This window comes from Balaenoptera ricei, chromosome 4, assembly GCF_028023285.1.
Source record: "Balaenoptera ricei isolate mBalRic1 chromosome 4, mBalRic1.hap2, whole genome shotgun sequence".
Taxonomy (NCBI): Eukaryota; Metazoa; Chordata; class Mammalia; order Artiodactyla; family Balaenopteridae; genus Balaenoptera; species Balaenoptera ricei.
This window is the reverse complement of record NC_082642.1, coordinates 78,879,818-78,893,082: the sequence shown is the minus strand read 5'-3', so window position 1 is coordinate 78,893,082 and position 13,265 is coordinate 78,879,818. Positions and strand designations below refer to the sequence as shown.

Genomic DNA, 13,265 nt, shown 5'->3' with positions numbered 1-13,265 from the left:
GAAATCCTGGTAGCTTTAATACAACATGCACTCAAACAATTACATAAAATGAACGGGGATATTTCATTTCAATAATACTCACAGTAAAGTTGATGAGGTCATAGTATAGGTGAAGATGCTTTTGCTTAGTAACATGTATTGCTCCAGATTCGTCTCTCTTAACCTGATGATGAAATAAAAGCAACCTAAATATCAGCTATTGTTTGAGAGACGTTTTAAAGTCTCACCTAGTCAATCCACCTAGAAAATGATTTCCATTCAGAATATGGATAAAACAAAAATACTGATAATTAAAGAAACTGTACAAATGAAAAAAATCATTCACATCATGATTTGTACCAAAATCCATGGTACATCTGGTCAGTGGTCTAATTGTCAGTTTAGGCATACCTTGTTTTATTGCACTTCACTTTATTGTGCTTCCAGATATTGTGTTTTACAAACTGAAGGTTTGTGGCAACCCTATGTCAATCAATTTATCAGCGCCATTTTTCCAAAAACATTTGCTCATTTCATGTCTCTGTGTCACATTTTGGTAATTCTTGCAATACTTCAAACTTTTTCATTATTATTGTATTGTTATAGTAATCTGTGATCAGTGATCTTTGATGTTACTATTGTAATTGTTTTGGCATTTTTTAGCAATAAAGTATTTTTAAATTAAGGTATGTACATTGTTTTTTTTAGAGATAATGCTATTGCACATTTAAAAGACTACAGTATAGTGTAAACATAACTTTTATATGTACTTGGAAACCAAGCAACTTATGTGACTTACTTTATTGCAATATTTGCTTTATTGCAGTGGTCTGAAACTGAACCCACAATATCCCTGGGGTATGTCTGTACAGGCAAATGCTGTATGTAATATTCACTCTGTCATAATTCAGAAAAACCTAACTGCATCACGTCAATGACTATTTAGCCAGAGTTAAAGCATAAAATGGGATTGGTGGCATAATGTAAAAAAGTAAAACAAAAGTTCATTAAAAGAAAAAAAACTGCTGCAGTGACGAAACTAGACTTCTTTGGGTGAAGTATGATACTATTATAGCTCAAACAGCCCAAAATTTCCCAAAAGAACCTCAAGTGTCAATATTTTACTTATATATGCATATATATACTCTCTATAATCGTCAACCGTCCTTATAATTTGCTCTCTCCACTTATGCTCCAAGGTGACAGAGCACTGAAGAACAACACACCACAATGACCTGCCTGAAATTCATGACGTTTAATTCAACCTGGGTTTTCTTGCACACTCTCCATAGTAGTCTTCTAGATGCCTTCCTTTCCCTTTAAGTCACAATTCCTCTTTGCCTTCTAGTCCCATCACTTGTAGTGTTGACCTCACCAGATATCTTAACAAACAACTGAGACCATTTAATGTGAGCCCTTTGTGTACTCCCATCTTCACTTCCTAAGTCACCTCCCCTGTAAGAAAGAATGCTCTGGTAAAAAGGAGCCTAAGATCTACAGCTATGTGTTTAAGAGTAAGTTCCACTATTACAGCTGAGTCACCAAGGGTAAATCATTTATTCTTTCAGTTTCCTCATTTGTAAAATGAAAATAAGACAGCACCAAATTGTTCCATATCTTGCATATGTTGAAAGTGTTTCGTAAACAAAAAGGTCAATGCCAACATTAACTATTCTAAGATTGGCTAAAGTCCTTGCTATAGAAAATCACTTCACCTGTATATACTCTAAATCCTACTCCCTCCATTGCTGCTTAATATTACCCCTCCCCTGCTAACATACTCAGTCACTCCTTTCAAAGGACCTTTTTCCTCTTGCTATCAAACAGGTTTCTGACTTCTCCATCTTCAAAAAACAAAAGCAAAACACCTTCCCTTCATTTACTTCTTCCAGAAAGTTAACCATTCTTTTTCCTCTTGTAACCAAATGTTGTACTATGATTGTGTGAGTCTGTTCTTCTAGATACCCATTTCTTTAACGAGGCTCTATAATCTAGCCTCCACCTCAATTCCACTGATGATTAGTCCTCTGAAAAGTTTCTAAAGAACTACTTCTTGCATATCTGGTGGCCTTATGTTCAGTCTTCTTCCTTGATCTCTCTTTAGCACTGGTATTACCCTGGAATTGATAATGTCCTGAAGTCTCTCCTTCTTCATCTTCTGTGATGCCATACTGGTCTATTTCCCCTCCTACCTCTAGATGCCTTTATAGGATCCTCCTTTCCTACTGTCTTTTCTTTTTCCTTTCCCCTACATGAGTGTCCACCAAGGTTATGTATGCTTTCGCTTTTGATTTTCACAGCTTCAACTACCTTCTCTATTTTGAAATTCTCATTTTCACCCCAGACCTGGACTGCCTATCCTCCCAGAGGACATTCCCCAATACAACACTTGAGAGTCTCACCTTCACTTCCAACCCAACACATTCAATTCTTCCCTAACCCTAACTCATTGAATATTTCATGCTTCTAAAATGCAAAGCCAGAAATGCAATGTTTTGTTTATGTCCTTCAGTCCCCAGATCCACTAAGATAAGAAGCCTTGTCTTTCCTTCAAAATGCCATCCTTAGCTCTCACTGCAACCAACCATCCTTGTCTAAAGACCTCACACTTGCTTTATTACAAGAGCAAAACCTTTCCTTTCCCTCCAACCTCCTATAATCTGTTCTTTTTGCTATTTCTACAGTGATCTTCCTAAAACGTCACTTTAATCACATCACTTTAATTACCTAAGAACCTGTGATGGCTCCCCATTACCAATCTAGGTCAATTATTATATAATCTAGATCAGAGGTTGGCAAACTTTTTCTGTAAAAGGCCATACAGTAAGTATTTTAGGTTCTGCAGAGCATACAGTCTCTGTCATGACTACTCAACTCTGCCACAGTAGTGCAAAAGCAGCCATAAATAACACCTAACCGAATGGGCATGACTGTGTTCAATAAAACTTTACAAAAACAAGCAGCCAGCCAGATCTGGCCCATAGGCCATAGTCTGCCAACCCCTAATCAAGATCCATGCCATATGTTCAACTTTATTCTCAACAATAAGTTTCTCCCTGTCATTAACTCTATAAATATTTATTAGGGACTTTCTACATACAAGCACTGTCCTAGTGGCTGGAATAGAGCAGTAGAGTTGGTTTTAGACTTACAGAGCTTTCACTCTAGTGAGGAAAAAAAATATTAGATAAGTAATTTTAAAAATGCTGAATGTTGTCAAAAAAGGTCTTATCAGTGTCTATGAAGCAGGAAATGCTAACCGAGGTCAGGAAAGGCAATGCTAGTCATGAGCCAGTATAATGTGGAAGAGAGCACACAGCTTTCCTGGTAGAGGTGTTGGCATATGTAAAGACACCGAGGCCAAAAACATGGAAGCAACCTAAATGTCCGTTGACAGAGGAATGGATAAAGAAAATGTGGTGTATAAATATATATGTATACACACACACACACACACACACACACACACACACCAGAATACTATTCAGCCACAAAAAAGAATGAAATAATGCTATTTGCAGCAACATGGATGGACCTAGAGATTATCGTACTAAGTGAAGTAAGTCAGAGAAAGACAAATACCATATGATACTGCTTATATGTGGAATCTAAAAAAATGATACAAATAAACTTATTTTCAAAACAGAAACAGGCTCACAGACATAGAAAACAAACTTATGGTTACCAAAGGGGAAAGGAGGGGGAGGGATAAATTAGGAGTTTGGGATTAGCAGCTACAAACTACTGTATGTAAAATAAACAACAAGGTCCTACTGCACAGCACAGGGAATTATATTCAGTATCTCATAATAATCTATAATGGAAAATAATCTGAAAAAGAATATATATATGTGTGTATGTGTGTGTGTGTGTGTGTGTGTGTATATAAAAACCGAATCACTTTGCTGTACACCAAAAACTAACTCAACACAGTCAATCAACTATACTTCAATTAAAAAAAAAAAAAAAAAAGAGACACTGAGGCCAAAGACTAGTCAGGAAGCTACTCCAGAGCCTAGGCTAGAAATGTCAGTGGGAAGCAGCAATGGGGGAGACAAAGAGGACGTATACTCAGAGTCAATAGATGTGTGATAGAGTAGAAATAAAGGGAGAAGTGTAACTGAAAGGCAACTCCTAGATTTCTGGCTGGAGAAACTAGGTGGATAGTGGTGTACTTGCTTCACTGAGCTAGGAAACCCAAGAAGAGATTCCACAGGCACATTCTTACCTCTATAACTTCAGTTCATCTTATTTTCCCCAATATGCATATTCACCCCTCCTATAGTATTTGCCTTTTTTTGTTTTTTGGGTTTTTTATAAATTCATTTATTTATTTATTTTTGGCTGTGTTGGGTCTTCATTGCTGCGCACAGGCTTTCTCTAGTTGCAGCGAGCTGGGGCTACTCTTCATTGCGGTGCACGGGCTTCTCATTGTGGTGGCTTGTCTTTGTTGTGGAGCACGGGCTCTAGGCGCACGGGCTTCAGTAGTTGTAGCACGCAGGCTCAGTAGTTGTGGCTTGCGGGCTCTAGAGCAAAGACTCAGTAGTTGTGGTGCACGGGCTTAGTTGCTCTGCGGCATGTGGGATCTTCCTGGACCAGGGCTCGAACCCATGTCCCCTGCATTGGCTGGCGGATTCTTAACCACTGCGCCACCAGGGAAGTCCCTAGTATCTGCCTTATATCCTTCATAAAGCCTTCCACAGCCTCTTTAGTCCGTACAAATCTCTTCATACTCTGAACTTACATCAATTTTTAAATTCTCATCACCTACTTGAATCCTTAAACTGTTCTCACTAGTAGTAATGAACATACTGGTTTTGCCTTTCAAAACATATTTTAACCTATGTGAAAGAAGGAGTTAAGTTTTATACTTCTTTCAATTGCCTCGTGTCCATTAGAGTGTAGATAACATAGTATGTGCTCAATGATAACTTGCTGTCTAATAAATACACTATATGTAGATAGGTAAGCCATTCATACAGACCTATGTACATTTATATATTTATACATACACGTAAACCATCAATTATTTATTAGTCAAAGGAGATGGAACTGAGAAATATAGCATGAAGAGGCATGGAGCTGAGGGTGATCATCTGTTTTCCACGTTAACCACTAAAGCCTCGAATAAACATTAAATAGGTCACTTTCTCTCCAAAGAATTATGAGAGCATATTTCTTTGACACAATATTAAACTACTGGTGAATCAAAAAAATAATCTTATGATAAAGGACTTTACCACAGATCTAGCATCACATTAGGACTTACCAGGAGAAAATGAACAACATCTCCTCTGCAGAAGGCAAGCATGGGATTCACATAATTATGCACTGCCACAAAGTGCCAGGCCAGCAATGGAACACTGGAAGGATCCATCTAAGTGAGGAGAAGGGAAAAAAAAAGTCATCACTGTTAACAGACAGAAAAACAAAGGGAAAACTCTGGTTTTCAACAGCATCTGACTGGTGTTCCTTGATAAAACTTCTCCTAATTTCTCATTAAAATTCCTAAAGGAGGGACTTCCCCTGGTGGCGCAGTGGTTAAGAATCCGCTTGCCAATGCAGGGGACACGGGCTCGAGCCCTGGTCCGGGAAGATCCCACATGCCGCGGAGCGACTAAGCCCGTGCGCCACAACTACTGAGCCTGCGCTCTAGAGCCCGCGAGCCACAACTACTGAAGCCCATGCACCACAACTACTGAAGCCCGTGCGTCTATAGAGCCCATGCTCCGCAACAAGAGAAGCCACCACAATGAGAAGCACGCGCACTGCAATGAAGAGTAGCCCCCGCTCACCGCAACTAGAGAAAAGCCGGCACGCAGCAACAAAGACCCAATGCAGCCAATCAATCAATCAATCAATCAATTCCAAAGGAGCAGGGACTGACTGGGAAGTGTCATGAGGGAACTTTCTGTGTGGATGGTAATGTTCCACATCTTGACAGAGGTTTGGATTACAAAAGTACATACATCTTGGCAAAGTTCAGCAAATGTACACTCAAGATCTGTACATTTGTTGTATGTAAATTGTTACACCAAAGGAAAAACTTCAACAAATACTGAACTGTACTTAATCATATGCATGTTGAATATTTAGGAAAAAAGAGTACTAATTTCTGTAATTTACTTGGAAATACATTTAAAAAAACATAATTTGATGGCTGCATAGAGATGAACAGGTATATAATAAAATACAATAAAATGCTAATGGTAGAGTTTTACAATGGTAAGTATATAGATGTTCAATGTAAAATTCTTTCAACTTCTCTATTTGTTTGAAAATGTTCATAATAAAATGTTGGAAAAAACACCAATAAAAACATACAAAGAGATGTAAACACATACTACCATGATAAATCTCAATTAGCCAATGAAGCTCACCTAAGAACTGTTAATGGCAATATAAGCCAGCTTTGCCAGCTGAAAGGGCAGACCTGCTTCCCCTGCGGCCCAAAGATACACCGAGTACCAACAAGAAAACAGAAGAGTGAGCTCCCTCATTACAGAGGCTACTTCCTGAACTAGTCTTCGTTCTGCACCATCATTCTCCATCCCATCCCATCCCATCAATGCCTCTCCTCATATACACTCTGGAAGAAAACAACTCTTTGAAAACAACCAATCAGGAAAAAGAAAAGGGAAATTGAGGTGTGCATAATACATTCTGAGAAGTATCATCCTCCAAAGTAAAATATCAGCGGCAGAAGAAGCCAAGGAAAGAGTATGCAGCAGCAATTCATGCTGGGTATTACGGTGGGGTGTTCTCTATCAGTAGTTCATTATCAAAGCAGCAGCTGTTCATGAGAGAAAAACTTAACAGAATAAAGGTAGAAAAGTACAGATCTTGTGATCCCCAGGTTACTGCTGTAGTCACCAGCTTATGCTGCTTTGGTCACATCAAGGTAATCAGACAGTGACCTTTGCAGCACTGATTTCCATTCTACCTAGTTTTCTGACAACCTCACAGAATGTGTCACTTGCAAGTCATTTTCCCCAACCTCCTGACATGGTCTTTTTACCAATAAGATGGAGAGCCTTACTTACCCGTCCATAAGGAAAAGTCATCCACACTTTCAAGGATGGCTTCAATCCAATGACCAGTATCTTTAGGGGAGAAAATAAATTTTAATATTTACCCTGCAATTTTCAAATTTTTGGTATTCAAAGCCTCTAAAGTTATGAGCTTCAACTTCTAAATACACCTACCTTTGTTAAGGATGCCATGGCCAATAAGGAAAACTGTGTGATGGGATGATCTTTCAACTCGGGCTTAGAATGGAGAGGCTCAATACAGCAAACTTCACCCTTGGAACCACTGAACAGGCATCTAGATTCACATGTTCTCACTCCCATCACTCTCCTGAAAATGTAACCAAAAAATGCCAGATCAACTTAGCAATGATCCAAGGCGCTATAGCCCTAGCGTGGCCTACTAAAAAAGCCTCCTAACTCCTACTCCTGCCCCCAACAATCCAAACTCCACATGACATCAGCATGTCATTTTTAATGTGTGGGTCAGATTTATCACCCTTCTCCTAAAAAATCTCCAATGGCTTGCCACTGTACATAAAATAAAATCCACTCTTCGCCATGTTTAAAAGGTCCTATATGATCTGGCTCCTGCCTTCACTCCTCTCCCACTACTGCTGCTCCTGACAAACGCATGCTCCAGCCACACCGTCTTTCTCTCCACTGCTCCAGCATGCCACGCTGTGCCCACCTCAAAGGCTTTGTGCTTGAACATCCCTCTGCCTGGAACACTTCTTCTACATCTTTCCACTTGTTGACCAGATTGTCATTCAGGTCTTTGCTCAAATGTCACCTTCGGAGAGAAGGCTTCCTAAATTATACTCAAATGCACTCCAGCACACTGACCTGTTTTATTTTTTTCACAGTACTCATAACTATCTATAGTTATTTCATTTATGCATTGGTTTATTGTGTCTCCCTACCCCCGACCCAACTAGAATGTAAGTTCTATTGGAGTAGCAACCTTGTCTGGTTCATAGCTGTAACTCTGGTGTCTAGAACAATGCCTACACATAGGAGATGCTCAATAAACATTAGCTGAATAAATCAATAGTATTTTTTAAGCAATTACTTTGGGCTCGACATTGTTAGAAGGTATGAGAAATACAAGGAACATAGTCCTTACTTTGAAGAACTTATGGAAATACAATACACATTGAATTTTTTGTTCTACTTTTTAAACTCAGATTTATAAATGTTCTTGCATGTATCTAAGTAGTCTTTCCTCTTATTTAAAGAGTAAACAGGGCAATGCCAAGGCAATAAAAACCCTTCTACACCTGGCCATTATGGTTATAATCAACTGGGCCTGGGGCCTAAACGGAAATTAGTGAGATACTCCAGGATAATGGTTCCCAAGATTGACAGAGCTTATGAATACTCTGGGGAGTAGGAGTCTAGAATCCCATCTCGGATCTACTGTGATAGAATTTGGGGAGGCCCGGCCTAGTGCTCTGTATGTTCTATAAGCCCCCCCAGGTTAAGTGTAATACACAGCCACAACCTATTTCCAATCACATGGGTTTTCCAGACCTCTTCATATTCAACTTCAAGTCAGTAAACTGGAGCTAATCTTTTCATTTGTCTACAAATGTCCATTAGTCTCTTACTTAAATGTCAATTCAAAAACAGAGCCTCCGCTGTCGTTGCAAACTGCAAGAGTTGGATCATCTGTAAACTAAACAGAGAAGGAATTTATTTTCTTATACATTTTCAGACAACCAATCAAGTATTAAAAAGGTAAGGGAAAAAATTATAAAATTTTAAAAATCTAAGACAAACACATTTAATAGCATTTGAAATCACCTAAACTAGATCTACCTCAGTACTCTAAACATACAAACTTACCCATATTTGGAATAAAAATGGCTCAATATCTTTAAGAAAATGAGGCTTTAAAAAAAGCAAAAACCACCTTTCATCAGGGTAAAAGAAAAATACAAACTATGACTCATAACAGCCCTAAAGTTCTCTACTTAGGTTCTTACATTAATTTTTTCTAACTTGCTATTAAGCTAAATAGGATACTTTGGATACATTTGCAGTTGCCTAGCTTTCAAGAATAAAGACACAGTGAAAGACATTTGGTATCTTTGGGAAATAAACTTATTGGAATATGTTTTCCAATAACTGAAGAGTTAATCCACTGCATGTAAAGCAGTTTAACTTTTTATGTAACTCTTCCTAAAACGTGCTGCCCCCTCAATCTTCTTCGACAGAGTATACTTCAGTTATTATTATCTACTCTGGAAAACTCAAATAATAAATAATGTTCACAATGACAGATGGTCCTAAGGGCTTATGCGGTATGGTAGATATGAGTGTTGTAGGATACAAAATTGAATAACTTAATTTGTATCACTTACAGTGACTAATCTCCCTAACCCCAGAGGTTTGTGAAACCATCCTAAATCTCATGCCTTTGTGCTCTTCAGGGATGGTTGAGGTACAGGAGGCTACTATGAAATTATTCTTCCTCAACTCCACACACGGGTAAAGAAGTCCTACACCTTTGTTCTCAAGGCCTAGCTGAGTAGTTGCCAAAGTGGAGTGTAGGGAAAATAACAGCACTCATGATTTTATTTATTAATTTTCTACTTCTTGTGTATGTGTTTTATAATGTACTTAAATATAGTACACTAGCATATTTAAATAATTTTTAAATAAATAAATATATATATATATATATACACACACACACACATACATATGTATATATAAATGAATTAAAGCCCAAACTGTTATTGATGGGATGCGTAGGGTTAAGTCTGGAGAACAATGAGTAAGAGGTTTGAAGCGCAAGTAGCCGTTGTCAATGGAAGACCTCAGAAGTAAAGTCAGTGTCTGCACTTATCACCATTCCCAAGCAACACAATGTCCACTACTAGTCTGCTTTTAACGTCAGCTGCATTCTTCTGCCTTTATCTCTTCTGCCTTTTTCTCTCTGCCTTTATCTCTTCTGTTTCCTATTGCTTCTCCCAAAGATTTTGCTTTTTTCTGCAAATGGACGGGACTTTTATAAACAACCAACCAAACATTTATTGAGCACTATTTATTGTAATGTGCTACTACAGGTAACACACAAAAATTAAAGAGAAACAGATCCTGGTTTCAAAGATCTCAATCTTTTAAAGGAGATAAGACATAACACAAACAACTACAACATATTAGAGGTTGGCTCATGCCGTATGAAAAGAGGTCAAGATAAACTGCCATGATATTCAGAAAGAGGAGAAATTCTACTTTTACTTGTCTTGGTTGTTTTCATTGTAACTAAATGCTTCAATGCTGCTTTGTCACAAAAGACTTTTATGTAACTAACCGAGATGCAGACACATAAACTCCAGATGCTACCAGACTTTAAAAAGAATGTGTATGGATAAGAGAGGTCTGCACAGCTTAAGTAACCAAATGTGTACATGGTTAAAATCCAGAAGATCTGATTTTAGACTTCCTTAGTTATAGTCCTGTACATTTTATACTTCTGAACATGGGCTTGACAGCATACAAAAACCAAGGTTCGCATTGCATTTATAAATGAAATCTGTTACCTAAGTTGGTTTATTATTTTCAGGCATGTAAGGAGAAAGCCAAGATTCAAATCTTGATGCTTTTCCTTTGGAGGCCTGAAAGAAAATAAACCAACAGATTTGTTTCTAAACATAATGCAAAGCTTGGTTCTTTCACAATTGGTGCCTTGAACTTCAGGTAATTCCCAACAAAGTGTGACAGAGCACACCGCCTCAGCAATAAAATCCTGGCGGACTAAACAAAGTAAAAAGACCTTTTAAAATCTGCACATGGGTTTTCGGTAGGGTACTGCCTGTCTTTGCCGCCAGCCTTTCGTCCAGGATCACATCAATTTACTCTCCTTCCTGCTACATCTACTAGATTTCAATACAACTTACAGCTGAATGTTACCATGCCAGCCCATCTCTGGTTTTAACTTGGGAAAACATCTTGTTGGGCCAGTCAAGTAAAAGACAGTTCACTTTCAAGGATTCTGTTTATAAAGAAATCTACTTAAAAATGGATACAAAGGCATAATAATGAAGATGATTAGAAAAAGAAAATAAGGACTTTACCTTAATATGCAATATTGCTGTTCCTGGAGGATGAGCATCTGTTATTGATCTTAGAAGTTTTCCACTGGCCAAATCCCACATAGTGATCTATAAGACAACTAAATGCTTTAAAAACAAATTTACTGCTCTTTTTTGGACTTAAGTTTCCTGGCTTTTGGCTGAAATAATCTATTCCTGGTCTATAAACATTGCAGACAAAGAACTATAAAGTTAAAACATAACTAAAGGTTGCAGATCCACTAAAGCGTGGGGCCTTTATTTCATCTTCATCCTCCCCTCATCCTGCCCAACCTACTTTACCCTTCAGATTTTAAATCTTGTTGTTTTACTGAGAGGTAAAAGAAATTTCTTTAATGAGTCAATCTCTTTAGCACTGGTAAAAATTATAGAAAGGCTTACTGCCAAACCAATTAATATGTCAGAAGAAGAGAAGAAACAAAACTTACTGCCAGTTTCAGAAGAAAAAGAAATACCAAAATAGTTATCTAGGAACACAGTAATAAGAATACACAAAGCAGAATATAGTGTCCTTAAAAATCAACAACAATTATCCTCACTACAGCAGGAAAGTAAATTTTGTATGACAGCCTGGTTGGTTTATAAAACCTATTTACTTATATGGACATATGAATTAAGATATTAAAAATCACAGACTCTGGCTCAGTCAATAATATTTAAAAATTTGGACAAAAGTCAGACTAAGCAAACTCAGGTTAGCTCTACAGACATGTCACTTTATAAGACGTTTTAGTCTTCGAGATACTGATCTAGAGATAATACTTTTTTTTAAATTGATTTTACATTGTCTTATGGGGAAAAGTAAGTTCCTATTTACCTGTCCTTTAGCAAAGCCGCAGAGAAGTCGTGAGCAGTCGTTGTTGATACTGAGGGCAGAGATGGCTCCATACTGACCTCCAGCACTAGTGCTACCCAGACAGAGTCGCAAAGCTTGATTCTGATCTAAAGAAAGCAATTGACGAAATCAAGTGAAAGAAATGAAGGCATGAATAAATATATACTTAGTATAGGCTTGTTTTCAAACACTTTGAGGTAGCAAGTATCAAAAGAATCAAACGATGAAGTTACATTCATCTTAAAATTTATTTATTGAGCATCTACTAGACACTGGGCATTGAATTAGACACTAAGAAAGCAGAAAAAAACAATAACTACAAGGAAGCATAATACAAAGTTAAAAAAAATCTTACGAAAGCTCTTTGAACTAACTTTCATTCTAGAATTGTATTTCTTGCTATTTTTAGGATGCAAGGTTACATGAAATACCATCTTTTAAAGTAGCTTTAAAACTTCAAAAATCAAAATTTATTAATTTAGAGTTTGGCTGAAATTTACATTATATTATCCATGGAGAAAAGGTTTACCAGGCAAATGAACAATATAAATAAAATCACAGGGTATGTTTAAACTGCTTAAGAAAATTCTTTTCAAGCATCAACATTTGATATGCTAAAAGCAAATAATTCAAATCTCTACTAGATTAAGTTACTTAAGGGCAAGAATTTTGCTGTAATCATCTCTGATTTCTCCAGGAGGCACTCAGATATTATTAAACCTTATTATCTAATAATTAAATTCCTCTAGGGCTTCTCCTAGGCAATGCTTATTTTATATTATATAGAGTTCATTATTGTACCCACTTGAAAACAATGAAATAAAAAATTTAAACATAAGAAGGCATGTCTACAAAATTTAACTGTTTAAGGGGGAAAAAAACTACCATACTTGCACAATCAGGAGGTCTCTTAACTCCCCCAGCCATTGTTTGTGCTTCCCTTCACTATCTATGTGCTAATTTTTGGAGGTAAATACATCTCACTCTCACTCTTAGACTATGACCTCTCTAAGGGCTGAGATCATCAGTGAATTAACATCCCCAGAATACCTAGACTGGTGCCTTGCACACAGAAGCCATCTGACAATCATCTGAATAGCTGCCACATTTGCAAATCTTCCTCCTATAAAGGTAAATCTAGTTATCAGAAAGAGCCTAAAGACATTCATTCTCAAATGTAAGGAATAATACTAGGTAAGTCCTTTTGCCCATCCAAAGTGACTACTGTAAGAATATTTTTCTGTGTTCATAAGCAGGCTCAAATAGCAACCCCCACCTCCCCAGGAGTTCTGACACAATTAATGGCTGTATTCTATCTAG

General features: G+C 37.5%; 1 protein-coding gene across 3 annotated transcripts in view; it reads right to left on the bottom strand.

Annotated features, from left to right (window-relative positions):
• Positions 1 to 13,265, bottom strand: part of VPS8 (VPS8 subunit of CORVET complex) — a 288,065-nt gene that overhangs the window by 237,137 nt on the left and 37,663 nt on the right. For all 3 annotated transcript variants that reach the window (XM_059920698.1, XM_059920699.1, XM_059920700.1), the window contains 7 exons: positions 11,928 to 12,052; positions 11,093 to 11,179; positions 8,618 to 8,685; positions 7,185 to 7,338; positions 7,023 to 7,082; positions 5,249 to 5,356; positions 83 to 163 (listed from right to left, as the gene is read on the bottom strand). In XM_059920698.1, coding sequence (XP_059776681.1) covers positions 83 to 163; positions 5,249 to 5,356; positions 7,023 to 7,082; positions 7,185 to 7,338; positions 8,618 to 8,685; positions 11,093 to 11,179; positions 11,928 to 12,052 — 683 coding nt within the window. The remainder of the gene's footprint in view (positions 1 to 82; positions 164 to 5,248; positions 5,357 to 7,022; positions 7,083 to 7,184; positions 7,339 to 8,617; positions 8,686 to 11,092; positions 11,180 to 11,927; positions 12,053 to 13,265) is intronic.